A 20848-nucleotide genomic window follows, 5' to 3' on the forward strand; every position below is an offset into this window, starting at 1 on the left:
TAGGCGGGGATGTCGATATCACTTTCGTCACACCAATTCGTTTTAATGTGAATCTGTCTGGTAAAAATGAATGAATGTTTTCAAAGTAAACCCGTTTCATCAATAATAAAAAAAACGGGTTGGACGCATATGTCCCTTTCCCTTTGGACGATAAAACCATGCAAGCGCTGTATCAAGTATAACTCAAGAAAATCTTGTTTTTTTTTGTCAACTTTTCAACTTTTTGGCATCCCTGCTTTGAATAAAAAAAAAAAAAAATCAAGGCACTATCACTTAAATATAGTAACCCCTATGCCCCCCCTCTGGATACCATCCTGATAGGATAAAGTCTCTACTTTAAGTTAAAGAAAAATAATTAACTTATGTGCACCCTTGCTTTAAAAAAAAAATCGAGGTATTATCATTTAAATATGATAGCTCACTACCCCCCCCCCATCTGGATACCACCTTGATAGGATGCCGTCTCTGCTTTAAATTAAAAAAGAATTAACTTTTTGGGATCCCTGCTTTCAATAAAAAAAATTTCGAGATATTATCATTTAAATGTAATGCCTCCCTACCCCCCCCCCCCTCTGGATACCACCTTGATAGAATACCGTCTCTGGTTTCATTAGAAAAATAATTTACTTAATAATTAACTAGGTCACTATATAGTTCAAACAAACGTGCAAAATAACGTTAAACAGCTTAGTGTTCCTTGAAAAAAAAAAATTGACGGTATGAGTAAAGGGGTACAAAGACAACAACAAAAAAGTCGAAATTATTCAGATATACCTCAAATAATTGGAAAACTGAGTCATAGATTTGCCGCGGCATTCATTAAGATCCAAATAATATAAATGAAAGCGAGTACACACTAAAGCTAAATTAGGCCAGTAGCCTATGAGAACTCGCAAAAGCCGTAAGAAAATGAACAAGTCCTAATGGGGGGGGGCCCTGGGTCTATCAAAATATTTCAATGGTTTCCCAGGGAATTTGATTACATTTTCTTATGTCTCCACTTTAAATGAAAAAAATAATTATCTTTTTGGCATCCCTGCTTTCAATAAAAAAAAATGAGGCATTATCATTTAAAAATGATAGCCCCCTATCCCCCCCCCTATAGGCAATAATCTACAATTTATCTATTAATCATATTTTTGGGGTAACTTCCGGTTCAATCTTTAATTCCCCAACCTGGTACATAGCTTAGTATATAGCTAAGTATTTTCTCAATAGAAGGGTTTTTTTTTGTGTGTGTGTGGGGGGGGGGGGAGGGTAAAATGCTTCATAAAGAAGATTGTATTTTCTACCAGGCGTTCAACAATTGAGTATTAAACACTAAGAAAATCTCATCTAAAAACAGCAAAAAAAAAAAATAAATAAGATCTGCAAACTTTTAATTCAGTTGTAAAAACAATCTGTTGCCTGTCAATTTCAAAATCCAACTTAAGATCGAAGTTGTATAGCAGTGAATACGTTCTATAATTCTATTCGACTTAAAAGTCAAATTATTTATTACGAATGACTCAAGAAGTTGCGATTAGGAAACTGCATTCAAAATTATTGAAACTCATTTCATAAAGACAAATTTTTTTTTTGTCAACATATGAAGAACTGTGTATATTGCAATATTTGCAATTGCAAATTGCATCTGTCTGGTTTTTATGCAAAGTAACAAAAGAGACGAAAATTAATGAACAAGAGAGCAGTGAAGAAATTATGGTATGCAAAGTAATATTTGGCAGGGAAAGTCACTGGTGATAAATCGCTAGGGCTGGCACCGTGATTACGTGATTTTCTGGGATTCGGGGAACCAAATTTTTTTTCGGGGTGACGCATACATTTTCGGGGAAATACCCGAAAATTTGGGGATAGTGCAAGCCTTGCTTGATTTATAATCAGGAAAATTGAAATACCAAACCATACGAGAAGGAAAAGCTCCGACTTTGCGGTTGACACAATCAAGAATTGCCGCAAAATTAATTTAAAGTCGACCGAACACCGCCGCCTCTGCCAGCGGTGGCGCGCCTGTGGCGCGTCGGCGGCGTTACGACACTTCGGCGGCGTTCGACCGGGCCTCTCGTCGGCGGTGTTCGGGCGATCCGCCGGCGCGGCGCCGGCGTCTAGTTGAAACTATCACTGTGTATCAGTAGGAGGGGGTCAAGGAGACTTGGGGTTATGAGTTGGGGGAAGGTATGGGGCTAAAAGATGGTTTTGGTGCCCATTAAGGGTGAATAGATGGGTGGGTATATGCATAGTCTTAGAAGTACTACTCACCAAGTAGGCTTCCGAGCGAAACCAAACTCTCCCTTTTTAACTTCAAGCTTAGTAGAGTCAACAGCTACTGAATCAAAAAAAAAAAAAAAAAAAAAAAAAATACTGAAAAAGATTGACAACACTTAAGAAATATATTAAAATCGATATAAGAAGAAGAAGCCATCCTTCCTCAGCCTCTTGGCTTCATCTAAAAACTATGAAGTGCTAAGTAAGAGATTTTAAAGTTTGCTCCATATTTGGGGTTGAATTTAGTATTTTCGTTTGAAGTTACATTCCTTCTAGTAAAAGGGAAATTGTAGTGGCAAAGGTATACCCGTTATTTTGATTCTATTTAAATTCTCTTTTCTTCAAATAAAATTCACAATCAAGTATTTTGAAAGAATTTCGACCTAAGCACGACTCCTTTTTCGTGCAGAAGGTTGGTCCACATCCAGCGGGCTGGATCCATTCATAGGATCCTAGTAAAGGATTTCTTATATTTTCAAAATAATATTCGTATTTTTTTTCAAATGCTTAGCGCAGGGATAACTGATATTCTATGTGGTTCGCTGAATTTTTTCATTTTCTTTTTTTAATGGCTTCTCCTTACATGGCTTAGTGATTTCTGTGATAGACTTATGTTTCAGTTTTTAGCAAAATAATAGAGTTAAAAAAAAGACAGAAAGAGAGGGAGGGTATTAAATTAACAACCCTGCACCCTCAATGATGTAGCACAACGAAAATCAGTTTTTATTTTTTATAAAAGTGGTATATCGAAAAAACATTACCAGGACAATTTGCCGTGGAATCATTTCGATACTGTCGAGCAACCAGGATTTCTAAGAATTAATTCAAGTCTCTGACTAGCAATAGGCCTGTCAGCAAGTGGACCATAGGGAATAAAGAAAAAGATAAATAAAATAATGTTTAATTACGATCCCTTATACAACAAGTTACAGTTCTGTTCTAGTTTTAAAAGAAAAATTAGATTTGACAACGTCCTCATCATCTGAAAGGTCTTCTGCGTCGAAACCAGTGCCAGTATCAAATGCAGGGTTATTTCCGTACATTGGGTTCATTGGTTGAATATTCCCAGTGTAACCATTGTTAATATTGCCATAATTTCTGAATTCTGGGTTATCTTCAACTCCAATAAATACAGAATCGCCACTGCTTATACTAAAGAGAATAAGAAGAATTATCTTTAGTTTGAAAGGGCATGGAGTACTTTGGGGGAGAGCTGTGACCGGGATTTACACTTTTTAGGGGAAGGGTTCCTTCTGTGTAAAAGTTTATGCATCTGTTACTTAACGATACACCAAGCATTTTTTTATGATTCTGATGTTTTGAGGTGACAGGGGAGAAGGCCAAAACATAACCCCGTTTTCTTGGTTTGAATATATTTTATTCAATGCTTTTTTTGCATTTTTTTTTTAATTATTGAAATTTGTCTTTAGTTTAGCTTTCAAACTACTAGTATTTTGACTTACAAACTACTCATTTTGAGGAGTATTCATAATAAATAGCATTCTTTCCTCTACTTTTAATAAATAAAAAAAAACAAGTTTTTTTGAACTGAAAGTAAGGAGCGACATTAAAACTTAAAACGAACAGAAATTATTACGGATATGAAATGGGCTGTCCCCTCCTCAACGCCTCGCTCTTTACGCTAAAGTTTTTTTTAATTTTTTAAAAATAGAGTTTGTGAGAAAAAGTCAAACTTTAGCGTAAAGAGCGAGGCGTTGAGGGGGGGATAACCCCTTTCATATACAGAATAATTTCTGTTCGTCTTAAGTTTTAATGTCGCTCCTTACTTCAGTTCAAAAAAAGTGGTTTTTATTTAATTTTTGAACGTTCTTGAATTAATGCAGGTTTTGATTTTGGCTCATCGTGCATGAATAATTAAAACAAAAGTTGCATATTAATTTTACTTTTATTTGGTTGAATGGCTTTCTCGAAAGTTGATTAATTTTATTTACGAACCTTTTTATTAGTAATAAGTATTCATAACTTACGAATTAACTTAGGTAGCGAACTTCTATATTCGTACATTTTTATTATGTATATCAGGGGGTTCGCCCCCTAGAGAATACCTCGTTCTTTACGCTAAAGTTCGAATTTGTATTCCAATTCTTTAAGAATGACCCCTTAATCACAAAGCCCGTTAATTAGAATAAATAGCTCTTATGAATGTACTACAAAAACTTTAGCGTAAAGAGCGAGGTATTAACTAGGGGGCGAACCCAATCATATACGTAATAATTTCTGTTTGTTTTAAGTTTCGATGTTGAAAAGTTTTCAGTTTTAATTTCTGATAGTTTTATTTTTTAATAATGCTGAGAAATCCGGCGCCCCCTTCATAACAATGTCCCTTCCCCCATGAAAAGTTTCTCCATGGAAAGATCCTCTCACGTAGGCTCCAAACCCCCCCCCCCACTACCAGAAAAAATCCCTCCCCAAAAACGTCTGTATACTTCCCAATAACCAATACTATATATAAACACTGGGCAAAGTTCAGAACTTGCAGCCCTTCCCCGGGGGACTGTGGGGGATTAAGTCATACTCAAAGAAATAGCTATTGTATTTTTCGACCATGCTGAACAAAATGGGTATCTCAAAACTTTGATCAGGTGACTTTGGGTAAAATGAGCGTGGAAGGGGGCCTAGTTGCCCTTCAATTTTTGGTCACGTAAAAATGGAACTTGAACTTTTAATTTTCGTTCGAATGAGCCCTCCCGCGATATTGTAGGACCACTGGGTCGATACGATCATCCCTGAAAAAAAAAACAATTAAACACGCATCCGTGATCTTTCTTCTTGCAAACTAAATAAAAAACAAGTTTTTTTAACTGAAAGTAAGGAGCGACATTAAAACTTAAAACGAACAGAAATTATTCTGTATGTGAAAGGGGCCGTCCCCTCCTCAACGCCTCGCTCTTTGCACTAAAGTTTTTCATTGTTTAAAAAAAATAGAGTTGTGAGAAAGTCAAACTTTAGCGTAAAGAGCGAGGCGTTGAGGAGGGGACAGCCCCTTTCATATACAGAATAATTTTTGTTAGTTTTAAGTTTTAATGTCACTCCTTACTTTCAGTTAAAAAACTTGTTTTTTTTATATTTAATTTTTGAACGTTTTTGAATAAATGCAGGTTTTGATCTTGGCTCACCGTACATGAATAATTAAAACAAAATTTTCATATTAATTTACTTTTATTTAGTTAAATAGCTTTCTCGAAACTTGTTTAATTTTATTTACGAACGTTTTTATTATAGATAAATATACGTAACTTACGAATTAACTTACGTAACGAACTTCTATATTCATATATTTTTAATACGTATATTAGGGGGTTCGCCCCCTAGTCAATACCTTGCTCTTTAAGTGAAACTTCGAATTTTGTTCCAATTCTTTAAAAATGACAGCTTAATCACAAAGGCGGTTAATTAGAATAAATAGCTCTTATGAAAGTACTAAAAAAAATTTTGGCTTAAAGAGCAAGGTATTGACTAGGGGGTGAACCCAATCATATATGTAATATTTTCTGTTTGTTTAAAGTTTTGATGTTGCTGCTGTTGCAGTTGAAAAACTTGTTTTTTTTTTTATTTAATTTCTGATCTTTTTTTTAATAATGCTGGGAAGTCCGGCGTCCTCTTCATAGAAATGTCCCTTACCCCAAAGTTTTATCCTCAATTTATTAAATTCAGACCAGAAAGCCACCCTCTAGGTAAGAAAGGTGGCGGAATTCTGTTCTTTGTCCGTAATGATTTATACCCAAGTGAAATCCCAATTCCGTGTCTTACTCCCTTTGTTGAAGTTATGTGGGTGTGTGTTCGACCTAAAGTCTTGCCGCGTCCTTTTAATTTAATCGTCTTTTGTTGTTTTTATTACTCCCCTAATCAGAGATCCGCTGACAAAATAAATTTTTATCGAAAAATGACATGCAAGTGCCGACTTTGTACCATCAAAATACCCAAATGCAGGAATTTTCCTGATGGGTGACGCAAACGATATAAGACTTGATTCTACATGTAACACTTTTAATTTAAAACAGGTCGTTAATGTCCCTACTACAAAAGGCAATACTACTCTTGATTTAATTTGCACTAATCTTTCGAAGTTTTACAAACCCGTCACCACTCTGCCCCCTCTAGGGGGTAGTTACCACTTTATCCTTTTCCTACCTCCGCTGGCTAATGTTAAACAGTCGTTTTCTTTAACTGAAACCGCTTATAGACCTCTCACTGACTCAGGACTTTTCAATTTTGACTCCTGGATTACTACTGAAAATCGGTCCACTGTGTATCAAACAAATGACGTTGACTACATGGCTTTGTCCCTCCAAAATTTATTAAGGAGTAATTATGAATTCCGCTTCCCTGAGAAAAAATTTAAAACGTGTTCTACATATAAGCCTTATGTTACTGAGTCTTTTAAAAAACTTATAAGAAAAAAAATCGATTTTTTCAAAGCAGGTCGTATTACTGAGGGTAATAGTCTAATGAAGTTCCTAAAGAAAAAATTAAGAAAATCAGCTTCTAATTATTATAATAATAAAGTCAAAGATCTATATTCTAACAAGCCAAAGCAATGGTACAGAAAAATTAAAGAAATATGCGGAAAAAGTCCTTCCAAAATCGATTTTCATCTCCCTGAACCCCCTAATAAGACTGCCAACGATTTGAACTTGTACCTTGCTTTCATCGTGCAAAGTCTCCCCCCTTTCCCTGGCTCAAGTCCAACTATTCCTCCCAATACTTCCTTCCCCTTTATTTCTCCCTCTGATGTTATAAATAAAATTCTTAAGCTTATAAAATCAAGTATTTGTCCCTTGGACATCCCAGTTGACTTAATTAAAGCCTTTTCAGACAAAATTGCCGAGCCTTTATCAAATATTTTCAACCACATCACAAAATTTGGTAAATTCCCAAGTTGCTGGAAACAAGGTTTTATAACACCTGTCCCTAAAAAATGCACCAGTCTGACTTTCACCAATATTCGCCCCATTACACTCACTTCTGTTTTTTCCAAACTTTAAGTAGGTTTCCTCTGTGACTGGCTTAAGGATAAAATTTGTTCGCGTATTGACACCCGGCAGTTTGTTAACTTAAAAAAAACTTCCATCACCCATTAACTTGTCCACTTAATGCATACATCGTAAGTAACCTTGATAAACCAAATGTCTGGCTGAACCTTGTCCTAGTTGATTTCCAAAAAGCTTTTAACCTGGTCGACCACACCATCCTAATTACGACTACTGGTTAACTTTGAACTTGATCCTCTGTTAGTAAATATTGTTATATCGTTTCTTTCAAATAGATCTCAAGTCGTTAAATACAACAATATTTTCTATAACCCCCTCCCTAGATATTGTGAAATTCCTCAAGGAACCTTATTGGGACCATTTTTATTTCTAGTCATGACTAACGATATTGGTAAGGACTTTCCCCAAAGGTGGAAATACGTGGATGACTTGTCAATCCTTGAAGTATGTCACAGGAATATTAAAAGTGATCCCCTTGAAATTCTAACCCACATTTCGGATGAAGCTAAGAACCTAAATATGAAAGTAAATTCCACTAAATCAAATATAATGACGATAAATTTCTTGAAATCTACTCCCGCCTTCCTTGACCCTATCCCCCGAGATATTTCTGTGTCTTCCTTTAAATTACTTGGGGTTACAATTTCCTCTAATTTAAAGTGGGATATCCACGTGAAAGATATTGTCCATAGAGCAAATGCGTCAATGTGTCTCCTTAAGCTCTTGAATAAATTTAACGTCCCCCATCCCATTCTTTAATGATCTTCGTCCACCCGCATCTTGAATATGCTTGTCCAGTTTGGCATCCTGGCATCTCCCGTGATGAATCAGAAAAAGTTGAATCTATTCAAAAAAGAGCCATAAGAATAATTTTTAAAGAATCTTTGGTACCATATTCACTCCTTCTAAAAAAGGCCAAGCTGGAAACTCTTGAGCACAGGAGAGGAACGCTGTGCCTCCCTTTTGCTAAAAATGCAATAATAAACCCTCGCACGGAAAACATTTTCCCCAAAAGACACTCCCCATCCAGACACCGCCTGCCACTTACTATTTCTGAACCCGTCCTTATCTTTTCCCCCATCCGTTGTTTAACCTCCAGATATGAAAAAACCTTTTCCCCCTTCATTACTGATCAAATAAACCACTAGTTTTTTTTTTGTATTTGTGATACCAATGCTTGTGTCCGTATGGTTCTTCTGTTCCCTCCCCTTTTTATATAGTCTCTTTTAAACCTTTTTAACTCTAGTTTTATTTAAATTTTTTTATTTGGTTTTGTTTTAATTTTTTCCTTTTTAAATTTATTAAATTTGACACTTTTTGTTTTTTTGACTAATGAATGGCTTTGCCTTTCTGATATTGTTGTTTTTGGTATTGTTTAGCCAGTTTTTTAGTTGTTGTGCTATTTCTATGTTTTTTTTTATTATATGACCCCGAAATGCGAATTCGGCCCTTCGGGGCTTATGATAGTGATTTGTTTGAAATAAATATCTATCTTATCTATCTTATCTAAAGATCGTCATTGTTGATACCTTCCTTGTACCGATGTTTAAAAGTAGGTCGTTCCTGAATGATAATAAATAAAAAAAAACAAGTTTTTTAAACTGAAAGTAAGGAGCGACATTAAAACTTAAAACGAACAGAAATTATTCCGAATATGAAAGGGACTGTCCCCTCCTCAACGTCTCGCTCTTTACGCTAAAGTTTTTATTGTTTAAAAAAATAAAGTTGTGAGACAGTCTAAGTTAAACCTTAGCGTAAAGAGTGAGGCGTTGAGGAGGGGACAGCCCCGTTCGTATACGGAATAATTTTTGTTCATTTTAAGTTTTAATGTCGCTCCTTAATTTCAGTTTAAAAACTTGTTTTTTTTTATTTAATTTCTGATCGTTTTTTAGTTAATGCAGCTTTTATTTTGGCTCACCCTCATTGAATAAGTAAACAAAATTTGCATAAAAATTTTACTTTTCTTTTGCTAAATGGCTGTCTCTAAATTTGGTTCTGACGTAACTTGCAAATTATCTTACGTAACGAACATCTATATTCATATGTTTTTCTACTGGGAAAAAATACAAAATTGTAGATTTTTGTAGATATGAACTTGAAATCTCTGTACCAAAGTTTCCTGATAAGCTGAATCTGACGGTGTGCTTTCATTAAAATTCTTTCAGTGGTATGGGTTTGTTCCTCCCTCTTTAAAAAATCAGGTAAATTTTCTCAGGCCCGTAGCCTTTGATGAGTAATACTAAACTTAATAAAATTTATATATTTAGAATCAGCATTATAAGCCCATTCTTTTGATATATTTATTGACATCAAAATTCTGTTTTTAAAAGTTTCGATTACTATTGAGACGTATCGCTTTTTTTTTATTGTTTTTTTATTACGTATATGTTATTACGTATATGAGGGGGCTCTCCCCTGAGTCAATACCACGTTCTTTACGTTAAAAGTTAAAAAAAAATTCAATTCACAAACCCCTGAATCACAAAGGCCGTTTAAATAGAATAGATAGCTCTTTTGAAAGCACAAAAAAAACTGTAGCGTAAAGAGAAAGGTATTGACTTGGGGGAGACCCCCTTCATATACGTAATAATTTCTGTTCGTTTTAAGTTCTAATGTTGCTTCTTACTTTCAGTTGAAAAAACTTGTTTTTTTATTTTTATTTTTGATCGTTTTTTAAATAATGCTTGGAAATCTGGCACCCCCTTCATAGAAATGTCCCTTACCCCAATAAAATATCCTCCACGGAAAGATTCTCCCGAGTAAACCCCTTCTCCAGCCCCCCCCCCACCAGAAAAGAATCCTTCCTGTAAATGTCTGTATACTTCCCAATAACCAATACAATATGTAAGCAATGGGCAAAGTTCATAACTTGCAGCCCTTCCCCTAGGAACTGTGGGAGATTAAGTCATCCTAAAAGACATATTTATTAGATTTTCGATTATGCTGAACAAAATGGCTATCTCAAAATTTTAATTGGATTACTTTGAGAAAAAAATGAGCGTGGGAGGGGGCCTAGTTGCCCTCCATTTTTTTGGTCACTTAAAAAGGGCACTAGGACTTTTAATTTCCGTTACAATGAGCCCTCATACGATGTTCTAGGACCACTGGGTCAATACGATTACCCCTGGGGAAAAGAAAAAAAAAACAAAAAAAAAACAAATAAACACGCATCCGTGATCTTTCTTCTTGCAAAAAATGAAAAATTCCACATTTTTGTAGATAGGAGCTTGAAACCTCCACAGTAGGGTTCTCTGATATGCAGAATATGATGGTGTGATTTTCATTAAGGTTCTATAACTTTTAGGGGGTCTTACCCCCTTTTTTCGAAAATCAGCCAAATTTTCTCAGGCGCGTAACTTTTGATGGGTAGGATTAAACTTGAAGAAACTTATATATTTGAAATCAGAATTAAAATCTGATTCTTTTGATGTATCTATTTGCATTAAAATACTGTTTTCTAGAGTTCCGGTTACCATTGAGGCGGGTCGCTCCTTACTTACAGTTCGTTACCACGAACTGTTTGACATGACAGAAACGATAAAAAATTGCTAGATTTATTCAAACAGCTCAGGCAGTTGAAATCGTGATTTGAATGTAAAGCCTCCCATATCAAAGAAGTCTAGCACTTCAGCCTTTCTCTTGAATTTCTTTTAAAAATTAGACCTGCGCAGTTTATGCATACAAAGTGAGCAAAAAAGGCAAAAAGGCAAGAAATTCGCTGAAACAAAAATAGATGCGCGAGGTCACAATAGTATGGTATGGACGGATGTATCTATGTATCTTCCCTATCTTGGCTGTTGGAAACCAACAGCTTTCTTGGCTTCATTTTTTGCATTCTCGATGACATTTCTTGGAATTATTGGTGATAGTTCCTGCAATATTGACTCCAATTTTGGGCCCAAATTTTTGGCATCGACCAAGTACCTCTGGGTGTCTTATTTAAAAAAAATAAACCTTTGCAATAAAGCTGTCTTTCTTGGCTCCGAATATTGGGGTCGTAAGTCCACACCAATTTTGGGCCCAAATTTTTGGTATCGACCAAGTACCTCCGAGTGTCTCATTTTAAAAAATAAATCTTTGCAACAAAGCTGTCTTTCTTGGCTCCGAATATTGGGGTCTTAAGCCCACAGAAAAAATTTGGCTGACAAAAGAAGCAGTCTTGACCACATTTTATACCACAAATGTCTCCCTGACATTTTCTCCATTCTTGGCTCCTTTTTCTTCAATTTTAACCCAAAAGTGGTGATATACACATATATTATCAAAGCATTATGTGATAAAAACAAACGAGTCCAAAAATGTATACTGCTTTCATGAAAAACTAAGTTAAACTTCAGCGTAGAGAGGGGAGCTGGGTGAAGCATACCCCCCCTCTCATATTAAATTTTGTTTTTGTTTTTTTCCACGTTTTGATGTTGCTTTTGACTTTCACATTTAACAATGTTTTATTAGTTAAATAACAAGAAGATCAGAGAATTTTTTATTATTTTGTAAGTCAAGTAATTTAAGGAACAATCAAACAGTTCGTGGTAACGATCTGTAAGTAAGGAGCGACCCGGCTCAATAGTAGCCGAAATTCTAAAAACAAAATTTTGATACCAATAGATGCATCAAAAGAATAAGATTTTTATCCTGATTTCAAATATATAATTTTCAAGTTTAGTCCTACCCAACAAAAGTTACGCGCCGGAGAAAATTTGCCTTATTTTCGAAAAAAGAGGAAAATACCCTCTACAAGTCATAGAACCTTAATGAAAACCACACCATCAGATTCAGCGTATCAGAGAACCCTACTGTAGTAGTTTCAAGCTCCTAGCTTCAAAAATGTGAATTTTGTATTTTCAAACAGTTCGTGGTAACGTCCCCTCCTAAACGCCTCGCTCTTTACGCTAAAGTTTGACTTTCTCACAACTCTATCTTTTTTTAAACAATGAAAAACTTTAGCGTAAAGAGCGAGGCGTTGAGAAGGGGACAGCCCCTTTCATATACAGAATAATTTCTGTTCGTTTTAAGTTTTAATGTCGCTCCTTACTTTCGGTTAAAAAAACTTGTTTTTTTTTATTTAATTGTCCAATAGAAACGTTATATGCCCGTAAAATTACAAATGTGACATTTTTGGAACAAAACCGGTGAGATTAATTTCTTCTTCTAATCAAAATTTTGAGGAGTAAAGTTCTCTATATACTTAGATAAGGGTTAAGGTCAAGCTCTCTATAAATTGAAAGCCATAACACATATTCTAACTTTAGATTAATGTTTGTAGTGTGTGCACATGTACATTGGTGGGTTGGGGGGGGGGTCTAGAACTGAGGTACTTTGAAATCTTATAATTGTGTAAGTTTTCCGTACGGTAGTTTATTAGGATCACCGCAAAATTCAGTATGTTTTCTATTTTGATAAATGTAGCCCTCTCACCCGAAAAACAAAGTTTGTTGAGCATAGAATCTTTTTGGAGGTATTTAAAGAAATCTGCAGCATGAAAAAAAGTAATTTCTCTGTCTCATGTACGCAAATTTACATGGTTTCTTAGATGGTTGGCGTTTACCCCCCCCCCCCGGAAATTACCCCCTCGGAACATGCCCCCGGAAAATACTCCTGCAGTGGAAAACACCCCCTCGGAAAGTATCCCCCGCAGAAAATGCCCCCGGTAAATACCCCTCTCCCCTGGAAAATAAGGTTTTCCAAATTTGAGAATTTTATTTCAGTTTTATTTTTTTAATTTTCTTAGGGAGAAGGAATTTTGGTACTTGTGTATAATGTGCCGCTCACTCAAGTTTACGCTGTGTAAAATTCGAGAACACGCCGGTTTTTTTTGTTAGTTTCTTCTTTACTTTAGAAATAAATTTGGGCTATAGATTTGCACATTAGGGGAGGGGGGGGGTAAATATAGGGTCTGCATGCAAAATATGTTTAATACAATTATTATGCATATTAGATAGATAGATAAGTGTATTTTAAAGCCAAATATAGGGCCATGAACACAGTAAAACAACATAAATGAAAGGCAAAAAATAACAAAAACTTTGATCAGCGATCATCATTAAAAACCCTTAAATGAAACACTACATTAACCTAATAATATTACTTAATACTTGGAAAAACGGTCATTGAAAAAAAAAACACTCAACACTTGTAAAAAACACTTAACAAATGAAACATTACATTTACTTTATGCTGGGATTATTTTTTTCTTTTATAGTTAACAAAATTTCCAGATACCTCGCTATTCTTCTGTAATTTTTTAGTGGCCATATACCTAGAAAGAATTGTTTTCTGACTTCAAACTGTCCAAATTACCAGGGTGATATTTCCCGGGGGTATTTTCCGAGGGGGGTATTTCCCGCGGGGGGTATTTTCCGGGGGGTATTTTCCGTGGAGGTATTTTTCACGGGGGATATTTTCCGAGGAGGGATTTTCCAGGGGGTATTCCTTGCGGGGGTATTTTCCGGGGGAGGAGGCAATCACCGGGGGGGGGGGGGTAAACGCTTATAACCGGTTCCTTAGTGTGTTTTAGCTTGAAATTCTCGTAACCTCCCTGTTGAAAGATATGACTCAACATATATAAATAAAAACAAATTAAGAAAGGGATTAAGTGTGATATTTTTCGATTTTTCTTGCTGGTAATCTCGGCTATTTTTCTTGAAGTTTTAGCTACATTTAGTTCATTTATAGTGACATTTCATGGAATTCTCTATGATGTTTCCGTCATTTTTAGCTTTTCGTAATTCTCAGTACAGCCTATATTTTCTACCGGAGATATCAGCAGCTTTTCTTGCAATTTTGGCTCCAATTTGCGTAGTCTCTGAAACCAGACTTTTGGCTTCAGCAACAATTCAGTATTTCTAGGTGACCTTTTTTAAAAGAAAATCTTGAATCCAAATAGGCAAGTCTTTTGTGCTATTAAATAAAAAACAAGTTTTTTTAACTGAAAGTAATGATTGACATTAAAACTTAAAACGAAGTGCAATTATTTCATATATGAAAGGGGCTGCCCCATCCCCAACGCCTCACTCTTTACGATAAAGTTTTTATTGTTTTAAAAAGTAGAGTGGTGAAAAAGGGTCAAACGTTAGCGTAAAGAGCGAGGCGTTGAGAAGGGGACAGCCCTTTTAATATAAGGAATAATTGTCTTTCGTTTCAAGTTTTAATGTCACTCCTTACTTTCAGTTAAAAAAACTTGTTTTTTTTATTTAATTTCTGAACGTTTTTCAACTAATGCAGGTTTGATTTTGGCTCGCCGTGCATCAACAATTAAAACACAATTTGCATATTAATTTTGGCAGATTTATTCTGGATACGAAGCGTCGCCCCTCCTAAATAGCTTGCTCTTTACGCTAAAGCTGTTAGCACTTTCAAAAAAGCTCCCTATTCTAACTAAATGGCCCTTGTGTTGTTATGTTAGTAAACAGTCAAATTTTAGCGTAAAGAGTAAGGTATTGAGGAGGGGGCAACCGTTCATATATGTCATAATTTCCGTTTGTTTTTCAAACAATGCCGGTAAATCTGGCTCACCCTCTATGAAATATACTCCTCCGCCTCATGGAAAACTCCTCTGTGGAAATTTCATAGTGCACCCCCCGTCAAATTGGATCGGGACAGTTCCTTCCTCGCTGAGAATCCCCCCCCCCTCTCTGTAAAATTGCTTGTGGACGATTCACCCTGAAAAGTTCTCCTTAGCATTTTTTCATTGGAATAAGACTTTAATCTCTAGTCGGTTTCTCGATCCTTCCAGAAATGCCCCCTTCGATGGAAATTATTTCCCAGTAAGCATAAAAGCCCCCTGATAACTCCCCCGGAACATCTTCATATAAAAAATTTGGCAAAGAGAATGTAAAACAATTAAAAAGAATTTCGTATAGTAATTCTGTCAAAACCCCCCAGTGTAACATTTCCCCTAGAATATTCACTACCCAGAAATTTTTCTCCCCAAGGAAGATTTTCCTCTTAGAAATCCATCCCGAGCACAGTCCCCCCCCTCCCAAAACGGCTGTATAATTCCCAATAACAATTACTATATGTAAACAACGGGCAAAGTTCACCACTTGTAGCCCTTCTCCCGGGGACTGTGGTGGGTCATTTTACACCTAAAGACATAGTTACTAGATTTTCAAACTATGCTGAACAAAATGGCTATCTCAAAATTTTGATCCGGTGACTTTGGGAAAAAAATGAGCGTGGGAGGAGGCCTGGTTGCCCACCATTTTTTTGGTCACTTAAAAAGGGCACTAGAATTTTTGATATCCGTTCGAATGAGTCCTCTAGCGATATTCTAGGACGACTGGGTCGATACGATCACCCCTGGAAAAGAAAACAAAAAAAAACTGATCAAAGCAACTACGTTATCACACGTACGATAACGTGGTAACGAACTGTAAGTAAGGAGCGATCCGGCTCAATGGTAACCGAAACTCTAGGAAACGGGTTTTTGATAACAATAGATACATCAAAAGAATCAGATTTAAATGCTGAATTCAAATATATAATTTTCATCAAGTTTAGTTCTACCCATCAAAAGTTACGCGCCTGAGAAAATTTGGCTGATTTTCGAAAAAAGGGAGAAAGACCCCCTAAAAATTATAGAACCTTGATGAAAATCACACAGTCATATCCAAAGTATCAGAAAACCCTACTGTAGAGATTTCAAGCTCCTATCTACAAAAATTTGGAATTTTACATTTTTTGCCAGAAGAAAGATCACGGATGCGTGTTGATTTTTTTTTTTTTTTTGTTTTTTTTTCTTTTTCCCAGGGGTGATCGTATAGACCCAGTGGTCCTAGAATATTGTGGTAGGGCACATTGGAATGGAAATTAAAAGTTCTAGTGCTTTTTTTAAGTGACCCAAAAAAATGGAGGGCAACTAGGCCCCCTCCCACGCTCATTTTTTCCCAAAGTCACCAGATCAAAATTTTGAGATAGCCATTTTGTTCAGCATGGTCGAAAATATGATAAAAATGTCTTTTAGGATGACTTATTCCCCCAAAGTCCCCGGGGGAGGGTTGAAAGTTATGAACTTTACTCAATGTTAACATATAGTATTGGTTATGGGGAAGTATACAGACGTTTTCAGGGGGGATTTTTTCTGGTAGGTGGGGGGCGAGCTGGGTCGGGGGTTATATGGGAGGATCTTTCCACGAAGGAAGTTTTCAAGGGAGGAGGGACATTGCTATGAAGGGGGCGCCGGATTTCCCAGCATTATTAAAGAAAGAGATTAGAAATTAAATTAAAAAAAACAAGATTTTCAACTGATTTCAACTGATTGTGATTAAGGAGCCATTTTAAAGAATTGGAAAAAATTCGATCTTTAGCTGAAGGAGCAAGGTATTGACAAAGGGGCCAACCCCCTAATATACGTATTAAAAATTTATGAATATAGAAGTTCGTTACGTAAGTTAATTCGTAAGTTACGTATATTTATTACTTATAAAAACGTTCGCAGATAAAATTAATCAAGTTTTGAGAAAGCCTTTTAACACAAAGAAAGTAAAATTAATATGTAAATTTTGTTTTAATTATTCATAGACGGTGAGTCAAAATCAAAACCTGCATTAATTCAAAAACGTTCAAAAATTAAATAAAAAAACAAGTTTTTTTTTAACTGAAAGTAAGGAACAACGTTAAAACTTAAAACGAACAGAAATTATTGCGTATATGAAGGGGGTTGTCCCCTCCACAACACCTAGCTCTTTACGCTAAAGTTTGACTTTCTCACAACTCTATTTTTTTAAACATTAAAAATCTTTAGCGTAAAGAGCGAGGCGTTGAGGAGGGGACAGCTCCCTTCATATACGGAATAATTTCTGTTCGTTTTAAGTTTTAACGTCGTTCCTTACTTTCAGTTAAAAAAAATTATTTTTTTTATTTAATTAAGTAAAAATCAAAACTAAATGTTAAACCTAAAATGGCTACAATAATGGAAAAGCCAATTCGTTTTTGAAGTTTCAAATATTTCATGACCATTCCATGCTTTAATTTCTAGTCTTTTAAATTTTAATTTCTACGAGTGGCAGGATTTTTTTTTCCTTCTTAGTGTATTTAGAGATAAAAAAAAATTCCAGTTTTGTTTTGATATTTTCATTCAAATTGATTTTAATAGGCGACTAAGTTCCTCGGTGACACCGTAGTGGCAAGTGGGTTTATGATAGAATGGATTTATTGGAGTTGTGTAAACACGCATGATTTGGGATTTATGGCACTAATTTTTTTTTAATTAGCTTAGGTGGTGGCTATAACAGATGGTCTCCTTAGAAAGGTAATCAACATGTTTGTCTCGTTTGAGATGAAGCGAAAATTAAAGTTATTTTAGATAGCCTACAGTAAATATAAACGTTACTATAAAATGTTTTCGATATTGAGATTTATCCTCCATCCACATCACATCAGTTTGTTCAATCTGTTTTCCAATGTCACAATTGGTGCGTTAGAAATTTGGAGAATCCTGATATTAAATAATTTCTGAGACCACACTGGCTAATCATGACAAACGAAAAAAAACCGTAAAGAAAAGAGAAATGAGGATAATAACAGCCAGTAAAAATGTAGATTGCATTGTGAAAATTTCGTAAGAAGACCCTCTCCAAGCAACGGTGAAAGGGTAACTAAAAAAAAACAAAAAACAATACTGAGTGGTAATTCAAAACTTTAACATTATTACAAAATATGATTCAACAATGGCAATTCAAAACATTGTTGCCCCCGTTAAAGGTCTCATGATAGTTTTCAGGGAGGCAGTTGAAATAAAAAATACATTCAACAAAGGGTAGCCTTCAGTAGAGACACTGGAGAAACCTATCTAGGCCCCATTTACAATGAACTTATTAATTCTAATCGCTTTTATATCAATCAAGAAAATCATATTTTGCAACCTAATAGAATCTGTGGTAATATCTTACCTGGTAAGTGAGTGGCTTTTAAAAATGCTCTACATAAATTGAAAGATTCAGTTGCCCTTCAGACTGCATTTTTTATTCAGTTACCGTTGCTTGGAGAGGGTCTTCTTATTTTAGTTTTTGTGTTTGTTTTAAGGTTGGGTTTTTATATTATCTTATTTTTATCCGTATTCTTTTATTATTCTCCACTGAAGACGGTCAATCGGAGGTCTTGACCGAAATATTTGTAATGTAATCTAAGTTTTTCACTGACAGTTATTATCCTTCTCTTCTTCTTCTCTTCTTCTTTTAGTTTTTTTCGTTTTAATCCTAATCTTGAAAAATGTTTTGTTTATCATTTACTGTTCACAAAGTCACCTGAGACAGACAATACGAAGCTGTGGCAGTTTCTTGACTATATTTACCTTTACGTTAGTCATTTCTGAAAACTGAATTGAAAATAAAGTATTTTGCGGCCATCAAGACATGGCTTATAACAGAAGGCCTTATAACACGCAGATTTGACACACAGTCACCAGAGTTACCAGGCGGGTGAAAAAAGAGCAAATCAAACAGTTTGTGGTAACGAACTGTAAGTAAGGAGCGATCCGGCTCAGTGGTAACCGAAACTCTAGACAAGACAAGACAAGATCTTTTATTGACAAAAACACATAACAAATAAATTTCTTAACTGGCCGACGGAGAGCAGGGCTCGATGTGTCGGCCATAAACAAATATAAGAAAATGCAGAAATAACAAATACAGGATAAAAAAAAACATACAAGGTAAGGAGATAACAGAGGTGGTCACCCCAGCACGAGAACACCGCAACACAATTCATAATAAAATCAATTATTCATCAATCCCAACATCCAGACAAAGAACCATTTTTGAAATATGTTTTTTCAAAGAAGATTCTTGAAACTTGGGAACACTTCTACTAAATTAAGTTTATTTACAATATGAGGATATGGTATCTTATTGAGAATATAGCTCTTTCTGATTTAATTAGAGGAGGGCGATACTTCTTGGAGCGGACGGGGTGGGCAGGAGAAATGGGAGTCTCAATTATACCCAAATCATGGAAATAATTTGTTGAAGATTGAATATCATAATACCAAATTGCTCTATGTCTAAAAACCGGAATTTTGATGTCAATAGATACATCAATAGAATCAGATTTTTATGCTGATTTCAAATATATAAGTTTCATTAGTCTAACCCATCAAAAGTGACACGCCTGAGATAAAGTTAGTAGCTTCGCTCTTTACGATAAAGTTTGACTTTGTCGCACAACTTAATTTTTAAAACAACAAAAACTTTAGCATAAAAGAGCGAGGCATTGAGGAGGGGATAGCCCCTTTCATATGCGGAATAATTTCTGTTCGTTTTAGGTTTGAATGTCGCTCCTTACTTTCAGTTAAAAAACTTGTTTTTTTTTATTTATTCACTCACAGAAGCAGTTGGAAATGTAATTTTTCGATAACGATTTATATTTTACGGCATCTTGGATGTATTATTATTATTATTTTTTAATTAACCCAAGACAAATTTTATAGTTTTTCTTCTCTCCTGTATGGGTTGTGTAACATACCGTTTTTTGGATTGCCACCGCTGACGCTACCTATAAGAAATCATATCTTTTGTACATAATTTTACCTCCAGAAGCTAACACTTAAATATATTTACCTGGAGTTTTATTGAACCAGTAAGCCATTTCTAGGTCTCAGCAGTGTTGCCAGATTGGGCTAGTTTCCGCCAATTGGGCTAGTAAAATTTCATTTTTGCGGGTAAGATTCCCAAAAACCCGCAACGCGGGTTTTTGGGCTAAAAAACCTTTCATTTTGCTATTTTTGGGCTATATTTACAAAACATGTTTTTTAATTTCGAAATCGACCGAGACACGATGCAAAAGCCAGCGGTCATCATGTCATGTCTGTAGTTGTCATGTAGATTGTCTGTGGCGGAACTGCCGAGCTCCAACGCTCCAACAACTTTCAAAGAAGAACGGAAAGAAAAGACCAGTGAGTAGTGTGTGACTCAGTCTCTAGCCAAGAAAGTGATAAATCTTGGAACAAGGGGAGAGGTAGAAAAACTTTTTTTTTCCTTTATTGATAGGTAAATTGTACTGACCTGCTGTCCGAGTTGCTGTGTCTGTTATGAGCCAAGATTCTGAAGTAACTTAGCTTAGATAAGATAACCATAGTTAAAACATTAGATAACCATTAGATAAACCATAGATAACCATTCTCCAAAGAGAGTACTCAAACGTAACCTCTGCCATTGTCCAGCCCGTCTGACACCAGTAGGGGCCACTAAATTTTGTTGGTACAGGAAGAGGACAGGGTAAATTTGGAATATAGGACCATAATGAGATAGCTAGGAAATAAACATACCATTTGATTCAGAATTCAATCCTCTATCCGAATATAACAATAAATTCCGGCGGAAATTGATTCTAGAAATTTTGAAAATTCTGGAATTTCCAGATTCTGGGATTGGAAAAACCTAGTTTCGGTTTAGTTTTCGGCTCACTCGGTATTCGAGGTCTAGGCCACCCCACCTACAACCCCATGGCCCGCCCCCGAATCCCTTCGTATCCCCGAAAAGCTTGATTTGTAGACTCTAAGGGCTGAGTTTCCGCCGGAAATGATTGCTATATTTGGACACAGCCTTGACTTTTGAGTCGAATGGTATGTTTATTTT

General features: G+C 35.6%; 1 protein-coding gene across 1 annotated transcript in view; it reads right to left on the reverse strand.

Annotated features, from left to right (window-relative positions):
* Window positions 1-3157: 3157 nt before the first annotated feature.
* The window catches only part of LOC148952353 (cadherin-AgCad1-like), a 229081-nt gene continuing 211390 nt past the window's right edge, over window positions 3158-20848 (reverse strand). The window contains exon 29 of the mRNA XM_089089826.1: window positions 3158-3417. Coding sequence (XP_088945952.1) covers window positions 3192-3417 — 226 coding nt within the window. The 3' untranslated portion in view covers window positions 3158-3191. The remainder of the gene's footprint in view (window positions 3418-20848) is intronic.

The sequence above is a fragment of the Artemia sp. Qi Xiang Cuo genome, chromosome 5, assembly GCF_049724085.1.
Source record: "Artemia sp. Qi Xiang Cuo chromosome 5, ASM4972408v1, whole genome shotgun sequence".
Classification (NCBI taxonomy): domain Eukaryota; kingdom Metazoa; phylum Arthropoda; class Branchiopoda; order Anostraca; family Artemiidae; genus Artemia; species Artemia sp. Qi Xiang Cuo.